Source organism: Stegostoma tigrinum, chromosome 6 (genome assembly GCF_030684315.1).
Source record: "Stegostoma tigrinum isolate sSteTig4 chromosome 6, sSteTig4.hap1, whole genome shotgun sequence".
Taxonomy (NCBI): Eukaryota; Metazoa; Chordata; class Chondrichthyes; order Orectolobiformes; family Stegostomatidae; genus Stegostoma; species Stegostoma tigrinum.
The window spans coordinates 93231035-93247229 of NC_081359.1; the positions used below are offsets into that span (position 1 = coordinate 93231035).

At 42.7% G+C, this 16195-nt stretch overlaps 1 protein-coding gene across 2 annotated transcripts in view; it reads left to right on the forward strand.

The window, feature by feature from the left end:
- mgat4a (alpha-1,3-mannosyl-glycoprotein 4-beta-N-acetylglucosaminyltransferase A) overlaps positions 1-16195 on the forward strand; it is a 261656-nt gene that overhangs the window by 227943 nt on the left and 17518 nt on the right. For both annotated transcript variants that reach the window (XM_059646773.1, XM_048533263.1), the window contains exon 13: positions 5336-5411. In XM_059646773.1, the coding sequence (XP_059502756.1) occupies positions 5336-5411 (76 nt within the window). The remainder of the gene's footprint in view (positions 1-5335; positions 5412-16195) is intronic.

Below are 16195 nucleotides of genomic sequence, written 5' to 3' on the forward strand. Positions count from 1 at the left end.
CCACTATCTTTCACCCTCAAATGTTTTAGTAATATTGCACATCCAATTAATTGCACAGTCAAGCAGCAATTCACACTGGAGCACATTGTCAGCCCTCAGTCTCTTCTGCCAAAAGCTACTTAGTAGTCAAGGTTCAATCTGAAGAGCAAAGACAACCTGTTGTGTCTCTTTCTTCAATGCCAACTGTTTCTTTTCAACTGGTTCCATCTCTGCTGTTAACCCTCAAGTCCTTTCTTGTAACAATTCCAAGGAAATCCGCAACTCCTACTTTCACTGCCTTCACTAATTTTCCAGCCATGCTTTCCTGTCTTATCTCCCAGTTTCCTTCTTCCTCTTTCTGAGTTCATCTTGCCTTATTGGGTCACTATTTCTTTCAGTTAAATGTTGTGGAGACTGAAGCCTTTGTCTTTGGTCACATGCTTTAGATCCTCACTGCCAACTTCATTCCTGTCCTTGTTCACAATCTCATGCCAAATAGGCTGCATGGTTGTTTATGACGCAAAGTGGTGACAACAGTACAGGTTCAATTCGCAAACCAGCTGAGGCCACTGTGAAGGCCCCACCCTCTTGACCTCACCCCTTGCTTGAGACACGCTGGCCCTCAGGTTAAACCACCACCATCTGTGTCTCTCTAATGCGAGAGCAGCCCCACGGTTCTCTGGGACTATGGCGACTTTAGCTTACCGCTTTTCTCACTCTGATACAAATCACTCGGCTCAGCCTCATCTCTCTGCCTCTAATACCGCTTCCAGTCCTGCAACTCTCTGAGGACTTTCTATTCTTCTAGCAGTTTTTGTTTTGTGAATTCCTGATTTCCTTCACATCAATAACTGCATGTTCAGCCATTTACACTCCATGCTCTGAAATTAACCTTTTCTTCTTCCACCCTCCTGATTTAGTTGGCACTCTTAATATCTGCTTTGGCTCAGGATTCACGTTTTGTCCGATTCTAATCTGTGAATTGCTGCATCTTGACAAATTTGCTGTTATACAATACCTTCAATGTTTCTAATTATTATTATAATTAATTGGCGTGATCACTATTTCTCAATGGAAAATCTTGCTGTAAAGCTTAATATTTTTATATATATTATTAAATATGAAATGTCTGCAGTCAAATCAACCATAAAAATGCTCTATAGTCCATATCCTGTTTTGACTCAAGTCCTGTGAATAATCAGTAAAGACAATATGCCAAATTGGAGGTGTAAATTTTACAGTCACCTTTCTAAGCATTAGTCATATTTGGTATACATCGTTTGTTAGTATTGTGTTTACTGCCATTTCTGAACTGAACTTTGCATGTAACAGTAACAATTTAGAATATTCAGTTAGTAACTTTTATTGCACTCTTTAACTATCATGGGGCTATTTCAGACTACAAATAATAAATCCTTAACAGTGATGAAATAGAATACTGGGCATAGCAACTATGTAAGTGGTTAGATAATAAAATGTGAGGCTGGATGAAGACAGCGGGCCCAGCAGCATCTCAGGAGCACAAAAGCTGACGTTTCGGGCCTAGACTCTTCATCAGCTCTCTTGGATTATCTTGGGTTCTCCAGCATCTGCAGTTCCCATTATCACGATGTAAGTGGTTAGTATTGGTTTGTACTAACGAATGTGAAGAATGCAAAAGAATGAACAATTGGTGGAGATAAAAGTAGAAAGGGAATTGGAGCCGAAGTGTTTAAAAGAATTCGAGGTAGACAAATTACTGAGCCTTAGTAGATTGTATCATTGACTATTAAAGGAAATTGGAGAGAAGCTGATCATGATTCTTCAATACTACTTCAATATCCAAACTCTGCAATTGGACTGGAGTGTAGCCAATATAACATCAAGAAGGATAAATTGGCCAACAAAGCCAATTACTATAATGCCATGTATAAGACAGCTACAGAAATTAATTTGGGGGGCGGTGTGGGGGGAGTTGAGATTGGTGCATGTTGAGGAAAAAAATAGAAGTTTAATCAAGGACATCCGGTATGAATTTGCTTCACAATTTTAAATGTTTTTGAAGAAGCAAACATTTGTTTAGATTAAGAGCATGGACCAGATTGGCTTTTTATTGATTTTACAGTAAGTGTTTAGAAAGAGGTTTTGTAAGAGTCTCATTCAAGAAAAAGCAAACACCATGCACTCTGGCCTCAGTCTTAATCTCCATTGTGAGACGCAGTACAAATTGGTCAGATACACAAGTCAAAATGAACTGGAGGGAAGCAGTGGAGACTGATGAAGCAGCCAAAAACAACACATTTTGTATAGGCACTGGGCCATGTCTTCAGGACTTCCTGAAGCATTCACAATCAAATAAGTACTTTTGAAGGGGAGTCATTGTCCTGATTTAGAAAAACATGGCAATGAATTCGTACACAGCAAAGCTCCACAAACAGAAATGATATACAACTGATAATGAAATAAAGTTATCCACTTTAATAGCAAAAACAGGAAGGCAGATAATTATCTGACTGGAATGAAATTGGGAAAGGGGAAGGTGCAGTGAGACCTGGCTGTCCCCAAGCACCAGTTGCAGAAGGTAAGTGTGCAGGTGCAACAGGTGGAGAAAAAGTCTGTGTTAGCTGAAAACAAAAAAATGCTGGAAATCACAGCGGGTCAGGCAGCATCTGTGGACAGAGCTCAAGGTAACATTTAGGGTCGCTAAAATGTGGAGCTGGAGGAGAACAGCTTCAGAGGAGCAGGAAAGTCAAGATTTCGGGTTGAAACGTCAATTTTCCTCTTCCTCTGATGTTGTCTGACCTGCTGCGCTCTTCTGGCTCTACATTATATTAACTCTGACTTCCAGCAGTCCTTTTTTCCAAGCTAATGTTTCGTGTCTCGATGACTCCTGATCAGATCTCCTGTGAAGTGTGGACGAGGCAGCATTTATGCAATAGTGGAGAGGGGAGATGGAGTGCTGCGGGGGGAGGGGGGAGGGGGTGTGAGCAGTGTGCGCAAGATTGTAGATAGTGCAGATTAAGTGATTAGAAATTAGTGATTGAGAATAGCAGAATATGTATGTCCAACTGCCAAACAGGAAAGAACAGAGAGTCCCACTGGACCGGGGAGAGGGGAGAGAGGCCTTCATAGTGTGAGGATTTGAATGCAAAAGTAGAGGTGTTTTGCTGCATTTGTACAGGGCCTTGGTGAGACCATCCCTGGAGTATTGTGTGCAGTTTTGGTCTCCTGTTCCAAGGAAAGATGTTCTGGCTATGGAGTGAGTGCGACAAAGGTTATCCAGACTGATTCCTGGGATGACAGGACTGACAAAGGAAGAAAGACTGGATCGATTAGGATTATATTGACTAGAGTTCAGAAGAATAAGACAGGATCTCATTGAGACCTATAAAATTCTAACCGAACTAGACAGTGTAAATGCAGGAAGGTTGTTTGTGATGACCGAGGAGTCCAGTACTGGGAATCAAAATCTAAAGTTACAAGGTAGGCCATTTTTAGGACTGAGATGAAGGGAAATCACTTCACTCAGAGGATTGTGAGCTTGTGGAATTCTCTGCCAGAGAAAGCAGTTGAGGCCCAAACATCGAATGCTTTCAAGAATGAGTTAGATAGAATAGGTGTAGGGACCTGGGTGTATATGTGTACAGATCATTGAAGGTGGCAGGACTGGTAAAGACAGAAGTTAATAAAGCATAAAATTCCTCTGCTTAATTGATAGAAGAATGGAGTACAAGATTAGGGAGGTGATGTTGAACTTGTACAAGACACTTTTTAGGCTGCAGCTGGAGTATTATGTACAATTGTGCATGTGACATCGAAGGTGAGATCATCATAGAATCCCTACGGTATAGAAACAGGCCCTTCAGCCCAACAAGCCCACCCCGATCATCGGAGCATCCCACCCAGACCCATCCCCCTAACACCCCCTTAATCTACACATCCCTGAACACTATGGGCAATTTAGCATGGCCAATCCACCTAGCCTGCACATCTTTGGACTGTGGGAGGAAACTGGAGCACCCGGAGGAAACCCACGCAGACACAGGGAGAATGTACAAATTCCACACAGACAGTCACCCGAGGGAGAAATCGAACCTGGGTCCGTGATGCTGTGAGGCAGCTGTGCTAACCACTGAGCCACCGTACATTGGAGAGAATGCTGATGCGATGTGTAAAAATAATTCCTGGAATGATAAAATTCTGTTATGAGGGAAGATTGAAGAAGTGGAACTGTTCTCATTGGAGAGAAAAGGCTGAGAGAAGGTTTAATGGAAGTTTTTAAAATCTTGAGAGGGCTGTTTAGAGTAAATAAGGAGAATGAGAGGGCATAGATTTAAAGTGATGGACAAATTAAGTGAGGATGACACAAGAAAAATCATTTTCACATGGTGAGTAGTTAGGGTATGAAATGCACTGCCTGGGATTGTGGTGGAGGTAGTTTCAATTTAGGCATTCAGAGGTCATTGAATGATTATTTGGAGAGAAATAGTAAACACTTTTGTGAACCAAATGCGTTACACAACAATTGCCAATGTTGGAATTAGGCTAGCTTTTTATTCCAGATTTTTACTGAATTCAAGTTTCTGCCGTGATAAGAGTTAAACCCTGCTCTACAGGCCCATCCTTCAGGGCTGTCAATCTGCCATCCTTACCTTGTCTAGCCTACACGTGGCTCCAGACCCACAGCCAAATGGTTGAGTTTTAACTGCCCTCTGGGTTAGGCACCCACATCCTGTGACTGAGTTTAAAAAAGACCATAAGATATGGGGGCAGAAATTAGGCCATTTTATCAAGTCTGCTCCGCTGTTCCATCATGGCTGGGTTTGAGAAACTTGTCATTCTGCTACTTTCTTTCTGTAACTTTTGATCCCCTTGACAATCAAGAGCCTATCTATCTCTGTCTTAAATATACTCAATGACTTGACTTCCAAGCTTTGTGTAACAGTGAATTCAATAAATTCACCACTCTCTGGCTAAAACAGTTTCCCCTCACTTCTTTTCTAAAGGGCCTTCTCTTTACTTTAGAGCTGTACCCTCGCGCCCTAGTCTCTCCTGCTAATGGAAACATCTTCCCAATGTGAAGCACAAAAACACAATGGAGACACACAGGAATGTGGAATACACCAAGATGCCTCTAACTTTATTTCTTGTTTATACAGGAAGCTGTATGCAACACCATTTTCTACATTTAAATAGATTTCTTAATAGTTAAAGCTAAGACTCCATCTACAAATGTATTTTTTATAACAAAGCAAGTCAAAGATAATTGCAATAAATTTTTGGTCAGCAGATTTGATGTTAATTTTGTGGTTGTACTTTTTTTTCTGCTGGAATTGGCAAATGTTCGCTCATTTTACTCGTTAATTTTTTTTTAAAGGATTCAGGATCTGACTTACTTCAGGAGACCAAAGAATCAAGATATAAACGCACTGAAGATGGATTTTTCAGAATAGGTATGATGTGAAACTTTTTCCGGGTGGCATTCACTGTCACAGTGATGATGAAGACAAAACCTAGTTTCTGCCTATTCTCTGCACCTTTATCTTTTCAAAGTAGGCATTCAGAATAATTTTAAAGTGCTGACATGTGTGTAGGGAGCAAACAGCAGATGGTTATCCAATTTGCCTATCTACAGAAACATTAGTTGAAACTCTGTAACTGCTGTTTCCTACCACAGAACATGACCTCTTTGACACTAAATCTTAGCTGATCTCCGAGTAGAGTAAGAGCTTCCTCATATGTATCCTCTTAAAGCTTCCTGTAACTTTGTATGTGACACAATTGAGCTTCTCTTTCATGTGACTTGCTCAATTGCACTGCAGACACAAACGTCCTGTGAGCATGAATGTTCAATTTCATGTGCCAAATGCAGTGAAATTATGTTTCTTGATCCCGATTCATACAATTAAGATGTTATTTGTTAATTCGACACCGCTGAATTTCAATGGTTCTCCTATACAATAGGATAAACGCACAGGCAATAACAATTTGATGCCATCTATGTACAAACAAATGAAAATCTTGTTTTTAATTGTGATTTTCAATACCATTTTTAAAAGGGCATTTGTATAATTAGACTATTTGATTGCATAGGCCAATTTAAAAGGTTCAAATTAATCCCTTCAAACAATGCAGTTTAAGTGTTGCTGGTTTGACAGAGATGTAACATTAGATATTGCGAGTTGGTCTAGCTCAATTGACCAGATACTGGTTTGCAATGCCATCCTGACTGAGAACTTTGCCTCGATACTCGCCCAGGAAAGGATATAGAGGGTAGTGAAATTTATGTGGATCATACTAATATCTATGGTATTTTGAGATCAAGAAAGAAGTGATGTTGGATCTCTTGAAGAACGTAAGGTGGATAAGTCCCTAGGGCCTGATGGTATCCACCTCAGGTTTCTGAGAGAGGCAAGATAGCAGATTGCAGGGGCCTTGACCAAGATCTTTGTATCCTCACCAGCCACTAGAGAGGTCCCAGAGGATTAGTGAGTAGCTAATGTTGTTCAGTTGTTCAAGAAGGGAAGTAGGGAAATAGGGATAATCCAGAAAACTATAGACCAGTGAATCTCTCATCGATGGTTGGGAAGCTATTGGAGAAAATTCTTAGGGATAGGATTTATGCACGTCTCGAAAAGCATGGGCTAAATAGGAACAATCAGCGTGGCTTTGTGCAGGACAGGTTATGTCTTACTAACTCAATTGAATTTTTTGAGGAGGTGACAAAGGTGATTGATGAGGATAGAACAATGAATATTGCTTACATGGATTTTAGTAAGGCTTTTGACAAGATGCCTCATGGTAGGTTCATCTAGGAGATGAAGATGCATGGATCCATAATGACTTGGCCTTGTGGATTCAGAATTAGCTCACCCATGGAAAGCAGAGTGTTGGAAGAGTATGTTTTTCAGGCTGGAGGTCTGTGACTGGTGGCGATCCACAGGGATCCTATATAAATTTAGATGGGTGGGTTAATAAGTTTGCAGATGAAACAAGGATTGGTGGAGTTATGGATAGTTGTCAAAGGATTCAGTGGGATTGGGCAGAGGAATGGCAGATTAAGTTTAATCTGGATAAGTGTGAGGAGCTGTACTTTGAGATATCAAATGTTCAGGAAAAGTTTACAGTTAATGGCAGCATTGATGTATAAAAAGATCTTGAGGTTCAGTTGCATCATTCCCTAAAAGTAGTCACGCAAGTAGATAGGCCGGTAAAGAAGGCATATGGCATGCTTACTTTATTGATTGGGCAATGGGATGCAGGATTCATGATGTCACATTGCAGCTTTATAAGACTTTGGTCGCCATATTATAGGAAGGATGTGGAGACTTTAGAGATGGTGCAGAAGAGGTTTATCAGGATGCTGCCTGGATTAGAGGGTTTGCACTATCAGGAGAGGTTAGGGTTGTTTTCTCTTGAATGGCACAGGCTGAGGGGAGACTTGACAGAAATCTATAAAATAATGAGATGCATAGATAAGGTTGACAGTCAGAACATTTTTCTCGGAGTTGAAATATCTAATATTACAGGGTATGCATTTAAGGTGAGAGGAAAGCAGTTCAAAGGTGATGTGACGGGCAAGTTTTTTTTCACAGAGTGGGAGGAGTCTGGAACTCATTGCCGGGGTGGTGGTTGAGGCAGGTACAATAAGGGAATTTAAGGGACTTTTAGATAAGCATATGAACGTGCAAGGAATGGAGGGATATGAACCAAGGGCAGGCAGAAGGGATTCGTTTCATCTAGTGCCATGTTCAGTAGCACATCGTGGGCTGAAGGGCCTGTTCCTGCGCTGTACTGTTCTATGTTCTCTGGTCACATCAGCCAGTCTGGTAACCGAGTTCACACTATTGACATCATTCTGCATTGCTTTCCTTAAACTCCTCGTGAGCCCTGTCCGAATTTCGCTTCCTAAACCTTGCATATGCATCTTTTTTCCTTTTGACAAAATTCACAACCTTCCCTGTTGTCCAAGGGTCCATCACTTTGCCATCCTTGTCCTTCCTCCTTACTGAAACATGCTCGTCTTTAAACAACTCCCATACGTCAAATGTGGGACTTGCCTAATAACAGCTCCTCCTAATTAATATGCCTTAGCTCCTGCCTAATACTGACATAATTTGCCTTTTCCCAACTTTGTAACTTCCCTCAAGGTCCTGACTTATCCTTGTTGATAGCTATCTTAAAACTTAAGGAGTTATGATCACTGTTCCCAAAATGCTGTCCCACTGAAAAGTCAGTCACCTGGCCAGGCTAATTAACCAATACGAGGTCCAGTATGGCCCCCTCCTGTAGTTGGACTATTCACATTATTTCAAGAAATCCTCTTGGATGCACCTAACAAATTCTGCATTTTCTAAGCCTCTTGGTCTAAGGGAGTGCCAATTAGTACCAGGGAAGCTAAAGTCACCCCCTATGCGAACTCTGTTTTTATTGCATCTTTCCCTTATCTGCCTAAATATTGGCTCCTCATTTTTTCAGTGACTGTTGGGGATCCTATAGTATAATTCTGTCAGAGTGATTGCACCCGTCTTAATTACCCTCTACCCATATTGCCTCAGGGAATGACCCTTCCAGTATGTCTTCTCTGAATGCAGATGTAACGTTGTAGGCTGCAGCGGGACATTGACAGGATGCAGAGATGGGCTGAGAGGTGGCAGATGGAGTTCAACCTGGATAAATGCGAGGTGATGCATTTTGGAAGGTCAAATTTAAAAGCTGAGTACAGGATTAAGGATAGGATTCTTGGCAGCGTGGAGGAACAGAGGGATCTTGGTGTGCAGATACATAGATCCCTTAAAATGGCCACCCAAGTGGACAGGGTTGTTAAGAAAGCATATGGTGTTTTGGCTTTCATTAACAGGGGGATTGAGTTTAAGAGTCGTGAGATCTTGTTGCAGCTCTATAAAACTTTGGTTAGACCGCACTTGGAATACTGCGTCCAGTTCTGGTCGCCCTATTATAGGAAAGATGTGGATGCTTTGGAGAGGGTTCAGAGGAGGTTTACCAGGATGCTGCCTGGACTGAAGGGCTTATCTTATGAAGAGAGGTTGACTGAGCTCGGGCTTTTTTCATTGGAGAAAAGGAGGAGGAGAGGGGACCTAATTGAGGTATACAAGATAGTGAGAGGCATAGATAGAGTTGATAGCCAGAGACTATTTCCCAGGGCAGAAATGGCTAACACGAGGGGTCATAATTTTAAGCTGGTTGGAGGAAAGTATAGAGGGGATGTCAGAGGCGGGTTCTTTACACAGAGAGTTGTGAGAGCATGGAATGCGTTGCCAGCAGCAGTTGTGGAAGCAAGGTCATTGGGGTCATTTAAGAGACTGCTGGACATGCATATGGTCACCGAAATTTGAGGGTGCATACATGAGGATCAATGGTCGGCACAACATCGTGGGCTGAAGGGCCTGTTTTGTGCTGTACTGTTCTATGTTCTATGTTCTAAGTTCTCCTTGATTAGTAACGCAACGCCTTCATCTGTTTTACCGTCCTCTCTATCTTGTCTAAAACAATGAAACCCTGGAATGTTAAGCAGTCAGTCCTGTCCCTCAGTCAACTAAGTCTCTGTAATGGCCACAATATCATAGTTCCAAGTACTGATCCACCCCTGCCACTCTAGTTTAAACCCTCCCAAGTAGCACCGGCAAGCCGTTTCTGAGAGGATATTAGTTCCCCTCCAGTTTAGGTACAACCTGTCCCTGTTGTATGGGTCACCTCTGCCCCAGAAGAGGTCCTAATGATTCAAGAACCTGAAACCCTGTTTTCCCCAACCCCTACCCACTCCCCACCCACACCAGCTCCTTAGCCACATATTCATCTGTCCTCCCTTTCTATACCTTACCTCACTAGCGTGTGATACTGGCAGTAGCCCAGAGATTACTACCCTAGAGGTCCTGCTTTTCAATCTCTTTCCTAACTCCCTGTACTCACTCTGCAGGAACTCATCCCTCCGTCCACCCTATGTCGTTGATGCTGATGTTCACCACGACCTCCAGCTGCTCACCCTACTCCTTAAGAATTTCGTGCAACTGCCCAGAGGTATCCCTGACCCTGACACCAGGAGGTGACACACCATCCTGGAGTCTTGGATGCAGCTTATTTGTGCCCCTAACTAGCGAGTCTCCGACCACATGCTTGGATCTTGCCCAAACCTGCTCTATGGCAGAGCCAGTTGTGGTGCCGCAGGCCTGGCTGCTGCTGTTATATTCCCCTGAGAGGCTACCCCACCCATCCAACAGTATCCAAAATGGCATACCTGTTAGAGAGGAGAATAGCCACTGGAGACCCCACTCTTCCTTGCTGCCTCTCCTGGTGGTGACCCATCTACCTGTCTGAACCTCTCGCGTAACCTCCTCCCTATAACTAGTGAGTATCATGCTGTCTTCCCCTCAATGTGTTCAACTGCCAGTCCAACCAAACAATGTGGTCTGTGAGGAGCTGCAGCCAGTCACACTTCTGACAGATATAGACATCAGGGACAATAGACTGCTCCCAAATGTCCCACATCTGGCAGGAGGAGCATGCCACTGCCCTAACTGCCATCTCTGCCCCTTTACACTCAAAGATAAAAGAATCTTACCTTGCTTGCCTTACTCACTGAAGCCTAGAATTCAGCTAAGCCTGCACTTAAAGCCAACTAGCTGCATTAACTACAGTGCAATCTTTACAAACAAACCAAATACCCTCTAGCCTGCAACAAATGTCCTAACAGTCTATCTCTCTCTCCTCTTGTTTTTTTTAGAGGAGGAGGAAAGGATGGAAACATTATAGTAATGTTTGGGGCCTACTGTTCCTTGACATCGGGTTCTTTCTCACTCTGCTGTTCAGTGGTAACTGAGCCAACATTTCCCAGAATTTTTTTATTTCAAAAACATGCTTTATTCATCAGAAAATCTTTCTGTATACATACATTGACACAAAAGCAGTTTTGGTTCTGCACAGTTGCGAAAACATTGGACTTTGACTCTATCCAAAAATATCAAAGACCTCTCTTACACAAACAGTACTAATATTTACATATATTTGAAGCACTAGGAGGGTCCGATAACTGAGCAGACCCCTACTTACCTTCAGCAGGAAGACCTCAGACAATGGTTTTTCCCCACTGTGCTTTGGCGGCAGCTGTCCAAAGCTTTAGCGCATTCCTCAACCTATCATCCTGGACCTTGGAATGTGCTAGTCTGCAAAACTCAGTTGGGATCAACTTTTTGTTCTGGAAGACCAACAAGGTACAGGCAGACCAAAGAGCATCTTTCACCAAGTTGATGGCCCTCTGGTCATGGCTGATGTTTGTCTGTGTGTGCGTCCCTGGGAACAGACCGCAGAGCACAGAGTCCCACGTCATGGAGCTGGTTGGGACAAACCTCGACAAAAACCATTGCATCTTCCTCCAGGCATCTTTAGCAAAAGGATGTTCCAGAAGGAGATACATGACAGTCTCAACCCCCCTGCGGCCACTTTGAGAGCAGTGTGCAGTGGCGCAGGCTGACCGGGTGTACATCAAGGATCTCACAGCTAGTGCCCTTCTCACCACCAGCCAAGCAATGTCTTGGTGCTTGTTGAAAAGTTCTGGTGATGAAGCATTCTGCTAAATGACTTTGACAGTCTGCTCAGGGAACCACGCAGCAGGATCCACTCTCTCCTGTGCCACATACTAACAGAGAGAGTGCTTCACACCTGATGACCAGGTTTTTACCCACAATGGAGTAGGAGTGGTGCTCGCAAAGGACCAGTTTCTCCTTCACTTTGGCAATGCAATCCTCCCAAGATTTTACACACTTTCCGGCCTTCTAAACCATAACCCCAACACGACTTCTCCCAGCATGCTCTTCAGTAAAGCCTCTCAGCTGTCTTCTGTTCTACCATGAAGGACTCAACTACTCAGCTGCTCCATATGCGTGAGATGTCGTGACCACCGATTAAACCATCACCAGTTGGCTCTCTCTAATAAGAGGGCAGCCCTGTAGTCTGGTAGGATCATGGCAACTTTACTTTGGGGGTCAGCTAGGTAAACCAAACAGTTAGTTTGCAATGCAGATTGAGGCCAAGAGCATGAGTTCAATTCCCACACTGGCTGAAGTTACTAGGAAAGACTGTCCTTCTCAACCTCTCCCCATACCTGAGCTGTGGACTCACTCTGGTTGAACATCACTAGTTGTTTCTCTCTCTAATGATAGAGCAGCCCTATGGTCTAGTCGGACTATAGAAACTGTACCTTTGCCATCATGTAAGCCGAGAACACAGAGCTGATGAACAATATGAGCAATCAATGTGATACCGTAATCTAGATAGTAAATTTATATAAGTGCCATTTAAAACTCACAAACTTACACTTTCCAATGAGACAAGTTTCATATCCCCCTGTTTGATTTTCACCCCTATCAGGCCAATACATGTAGGCACAGCTGCCTCACAATGCCAGGGACTCGGGTTCAATTCCAAACACTGGTGACCGTCTATGTGGAGTTTACACATTCGGCCCGTGTCTACATGTTTCTCCTCTGTGTGCTCCAGTTTCCTCCCACAGTCCAAAGATGTGCAGGTTAGGTAGATTAGCCATGCTATATTGCGGATAGTGTCCGGGGAAGTGCAGAATTTCAGGGGTGGGGTGGGGTGGGGTGGGTTTGGGTGGGATGCTCTTTGGAGGATTAGTATAAACATGATGGGCTGAATGGCCTCCTTCCACACTGTGAAGGGATTCTGACTCTAAGGTAGGGACACAACCTCTCCGTCATCTGAAGTTAAACTTAACTATTTGGGATAGCATGAAGGAACATGGCATAGCTCAAATACCTGATGACATAATGAAATTAATGATAGATATCAATTTTTGTAGTCAATTTTGAGGGAAAAAAACCATCATCACACGTGAGAAGTATTTAAATGTGCATTTGTGATGCCAGTGTGTACCAGGCTGTTGTGGTTGGTTGGCTTACCGAGCTGGCCCGTCTTTCCGCAGATGTTTCGTCACCATGCTGGATTACATCATCAGTGCAGCCTCTGATGAAGCGTTGGTGTGTTTTCGTGCCTGGATTTAAACTCTGGAGTCTGAGCTGGATTACCTCACTTCTGGTTTTCCTTTGCACTGGAGTATATATAGGGTCTAGCTCTATGTGTCAAGCTACTCTGATGCACACATACCAACATTAACCCTACGACAACTGCTCACCCAAACCAAAGACCCACTCCCCACCATGGATAGGACCAATGTCATCTACAAGATTCCTTGCGGGGACTGTGACAGACACTACATCGGACAAACAGGAAGGAAATTAACAACAAGGGTACATGAACATCAATTGACAACAAAAAGTCATGACCAAGACACTCTATATCTATCCAAATGGATAAAGGAGAACCACCAATTTGACTGGGACAACACCAAGATCCTGGGAAAGCAGAGCAGAGACAAGTGTGGGAATTCCTAGAAGCCTGGTACTCCACGAAGAAAGCCATCAACAAACTCATAGAGCTTGACTGCATTTGCACTCCATTGCAAAGGAAAACCAGAAGTGAGGTAATCCAGCTCAACGTACTCCAGAGTTTAAATAACAGGTGGGAGAACACATCGGCGCTTCACTGGAGGCTGCACTGATGTTGTTATCCAGCAGGGTAATGAAACATCTGCAGAACAGTGAACCAGCTCAGCGAGCCAACCAACTACAATGCCCATAACCTGAGCTAGAAATCTACTCTAAAACCTTGCATGCAAGGCTATACACTAAGTGCTGGAAAATGGGATTAGAATTGCTAGGTACTTCTTTTCAATGGGCACAGACTCATTGGGCTAAAGGGCCTTTTCTCTGCGCTATAGATGTCTATGACTCTAATTTTTATACAGTGTGACAACACAATAAGGAAATAGGTACTGGGAGTCAGAACTCAGGATCATGGGTTAACTTCACGTTTCAACGAAAAGATCCCTGCATGGATCAAGATACTTTGGTTGCAGTTCAGTTAATTAGCATAGCCTCCAGTGTCTTTCCACCATCTGCAAGGTACAAGTCAGGAGATTAATGGGATCCTGTCCACTTGCCTGGATATAGGCAACTCCAGTAACACTTGAGAATCTTAATACCACCCAGCACAAAGCAGCCCACCTGGCTGGCACCACTTTTAACATTCAATCCCTTCATCACTGACACACAGTGGCTACTCTGTGTACCATTTACAAGGGTGCTCTACAGTACCTCACTACAGCTCCTTAGACTGCACCTTCCAAACCCGCAACTTCTACCCCTTTATAAGGACAAGGGCAGTAGATATATGGGAACATCACCATCTGCAATTTCCCTCCAAACCACTCACCATCCTGACTTAGAAATACACCTCCATTCTTTCATTCTCACTGCGTAAAAATTCTGGAACTCAATCCCTAACAGCACTCCCTAGCTATGAGTGTATTTAGATACAAAGGACTGCAAAAGTCAAGAAGGCAGCCCACCACTGCCATCCTCTCCAGTTTAAGTGGTGATAGACAATAAATGCTGGCCCACCATTCATGTCCCATGAATGAATATATTTTTTCGAAAAATGGCTGATCTGGTCATCGCCATTCAATTTCTGAGAAGAATGTTGAGGAATCTTTAAACAATAGCTCCCCCACTTCTGCACCCCCCCCCCCGCCCCCCCGCAATTAGGGGTGCACTGCTAGTTTAGTGACAATTTTGTTGAGGGATTAATATGTTGCTAATATATATGTATTTTCCTGTTGCCCCAGGAGATGTAAGTGAACCTGGGTTCCATAATTTTTAGATTTAAAATTAAGGTCACTTTAGTATGGGTATTTTTAGAAGCTTTTTACAAACACATGCAATTTGCTGGTTTAACACATTTTCTGTAATTGTACATTACCTTTGAAAGGTAGTTAGATTTTAACAATAAACTTCAGTTAAGGAAAAGTGTGTTAATCCTAAAAGGGTTATAAATAAGCACCTTGTTACGAGCGCATGTAGACATTTCTGACAAAGAGCTATACTGGACTTTAACTCTTTCTCAACCAGAACTGCTGAATTTCTCCAGCATTCTCTGTATTTGGCTCAGCATCCATAGTGTTTTGACCTTATTGTAGAAATGATCTGACTAAGGCCAGAGGCTCTGGCCACAGCAGTCGGAATTTAGCCCAATCTAAAAGTTTCATCAGTTCTTTTAAGGTGGAAACTGTTGTGTTATGAAGAGCTAGGCTTAAACACAGTATAGTGAGGAATTTCTGTCACTGGAAACTTACATTTTGTCTTAACGAGAAAGGACAAGTGAGATCCAGATTGACCCTTGTGTACATCATTATTTTTTGAGTGTGTACTTTTGTCAGCAGTCTGTTTTGAATTTCTGCAAAGTGAAAGTTTTGTGTTTTTTGCTTTGTACTTAAATAATTTTGGTGGTTAGATTAATGTGTAATGTTGTTTGCTTATATTCAGTGAAGTTCAATATTATTCGTCTATTCTAAACTGATGTTCCATTTCTATTGAACCAGGAATATCTACATGCGTATTTTGAATAGTTTGAAAGGATTAATTTCAGCCATGTAATTTGGCCTACACAATGAAGTTGTAGTTATCTAGATTATGTAAACTCCCTTTTAAATCGTTATGACTGGATATATCAAAGTGTCTTACAGCCAATGAAAGGTATTACTGAAGTGTATCACTGTTATTGTATAGGAAACACAGCAACTAATAAGCATCCACAAACACTCAGAAACCACAATGTGATAATAACCAGATAAGTAGGAACACAGGAGGAGGCCATTCAGCCCCTCAAGCCTGTTCCACCACTCAATAAGATCATGGCTGATCTGTGGCCTAAAATTGCCTTTGGCCTATTTCCCTAAATACCTTTGCTAACAAAATTTATCTGTCTCAGATTTACAATTAACAGTATCAACTACTTTTTTGTGGAAGAGAGTTCCTAACATCTCTCCTGAATGGTCGGGTCCTAATTCTCAGATTATGACCCCCTAGGTCTAAAATCACCAGACAGTAGTAACAGTTAATCTTTAGCTCCCCTGTCTATTCCTGTTCATGTCTTAAAAACTTCAATCACATCACCCCTTGATCCTCTAAATTCCAGAGAATAAGAAGGCTTGTTTTGTGTAATCTTTCCCATAACTCCTGAAGCCCAGGTATCATCTTTGAAAATCGTGATCAGAGATAATGGGAACTGCAGATGCTGGAGAATCCAAGATAACAAAGTGTGAAGCTGGATGAACACAGCAGGCCAAGCAGCATCTCAGGAGCAC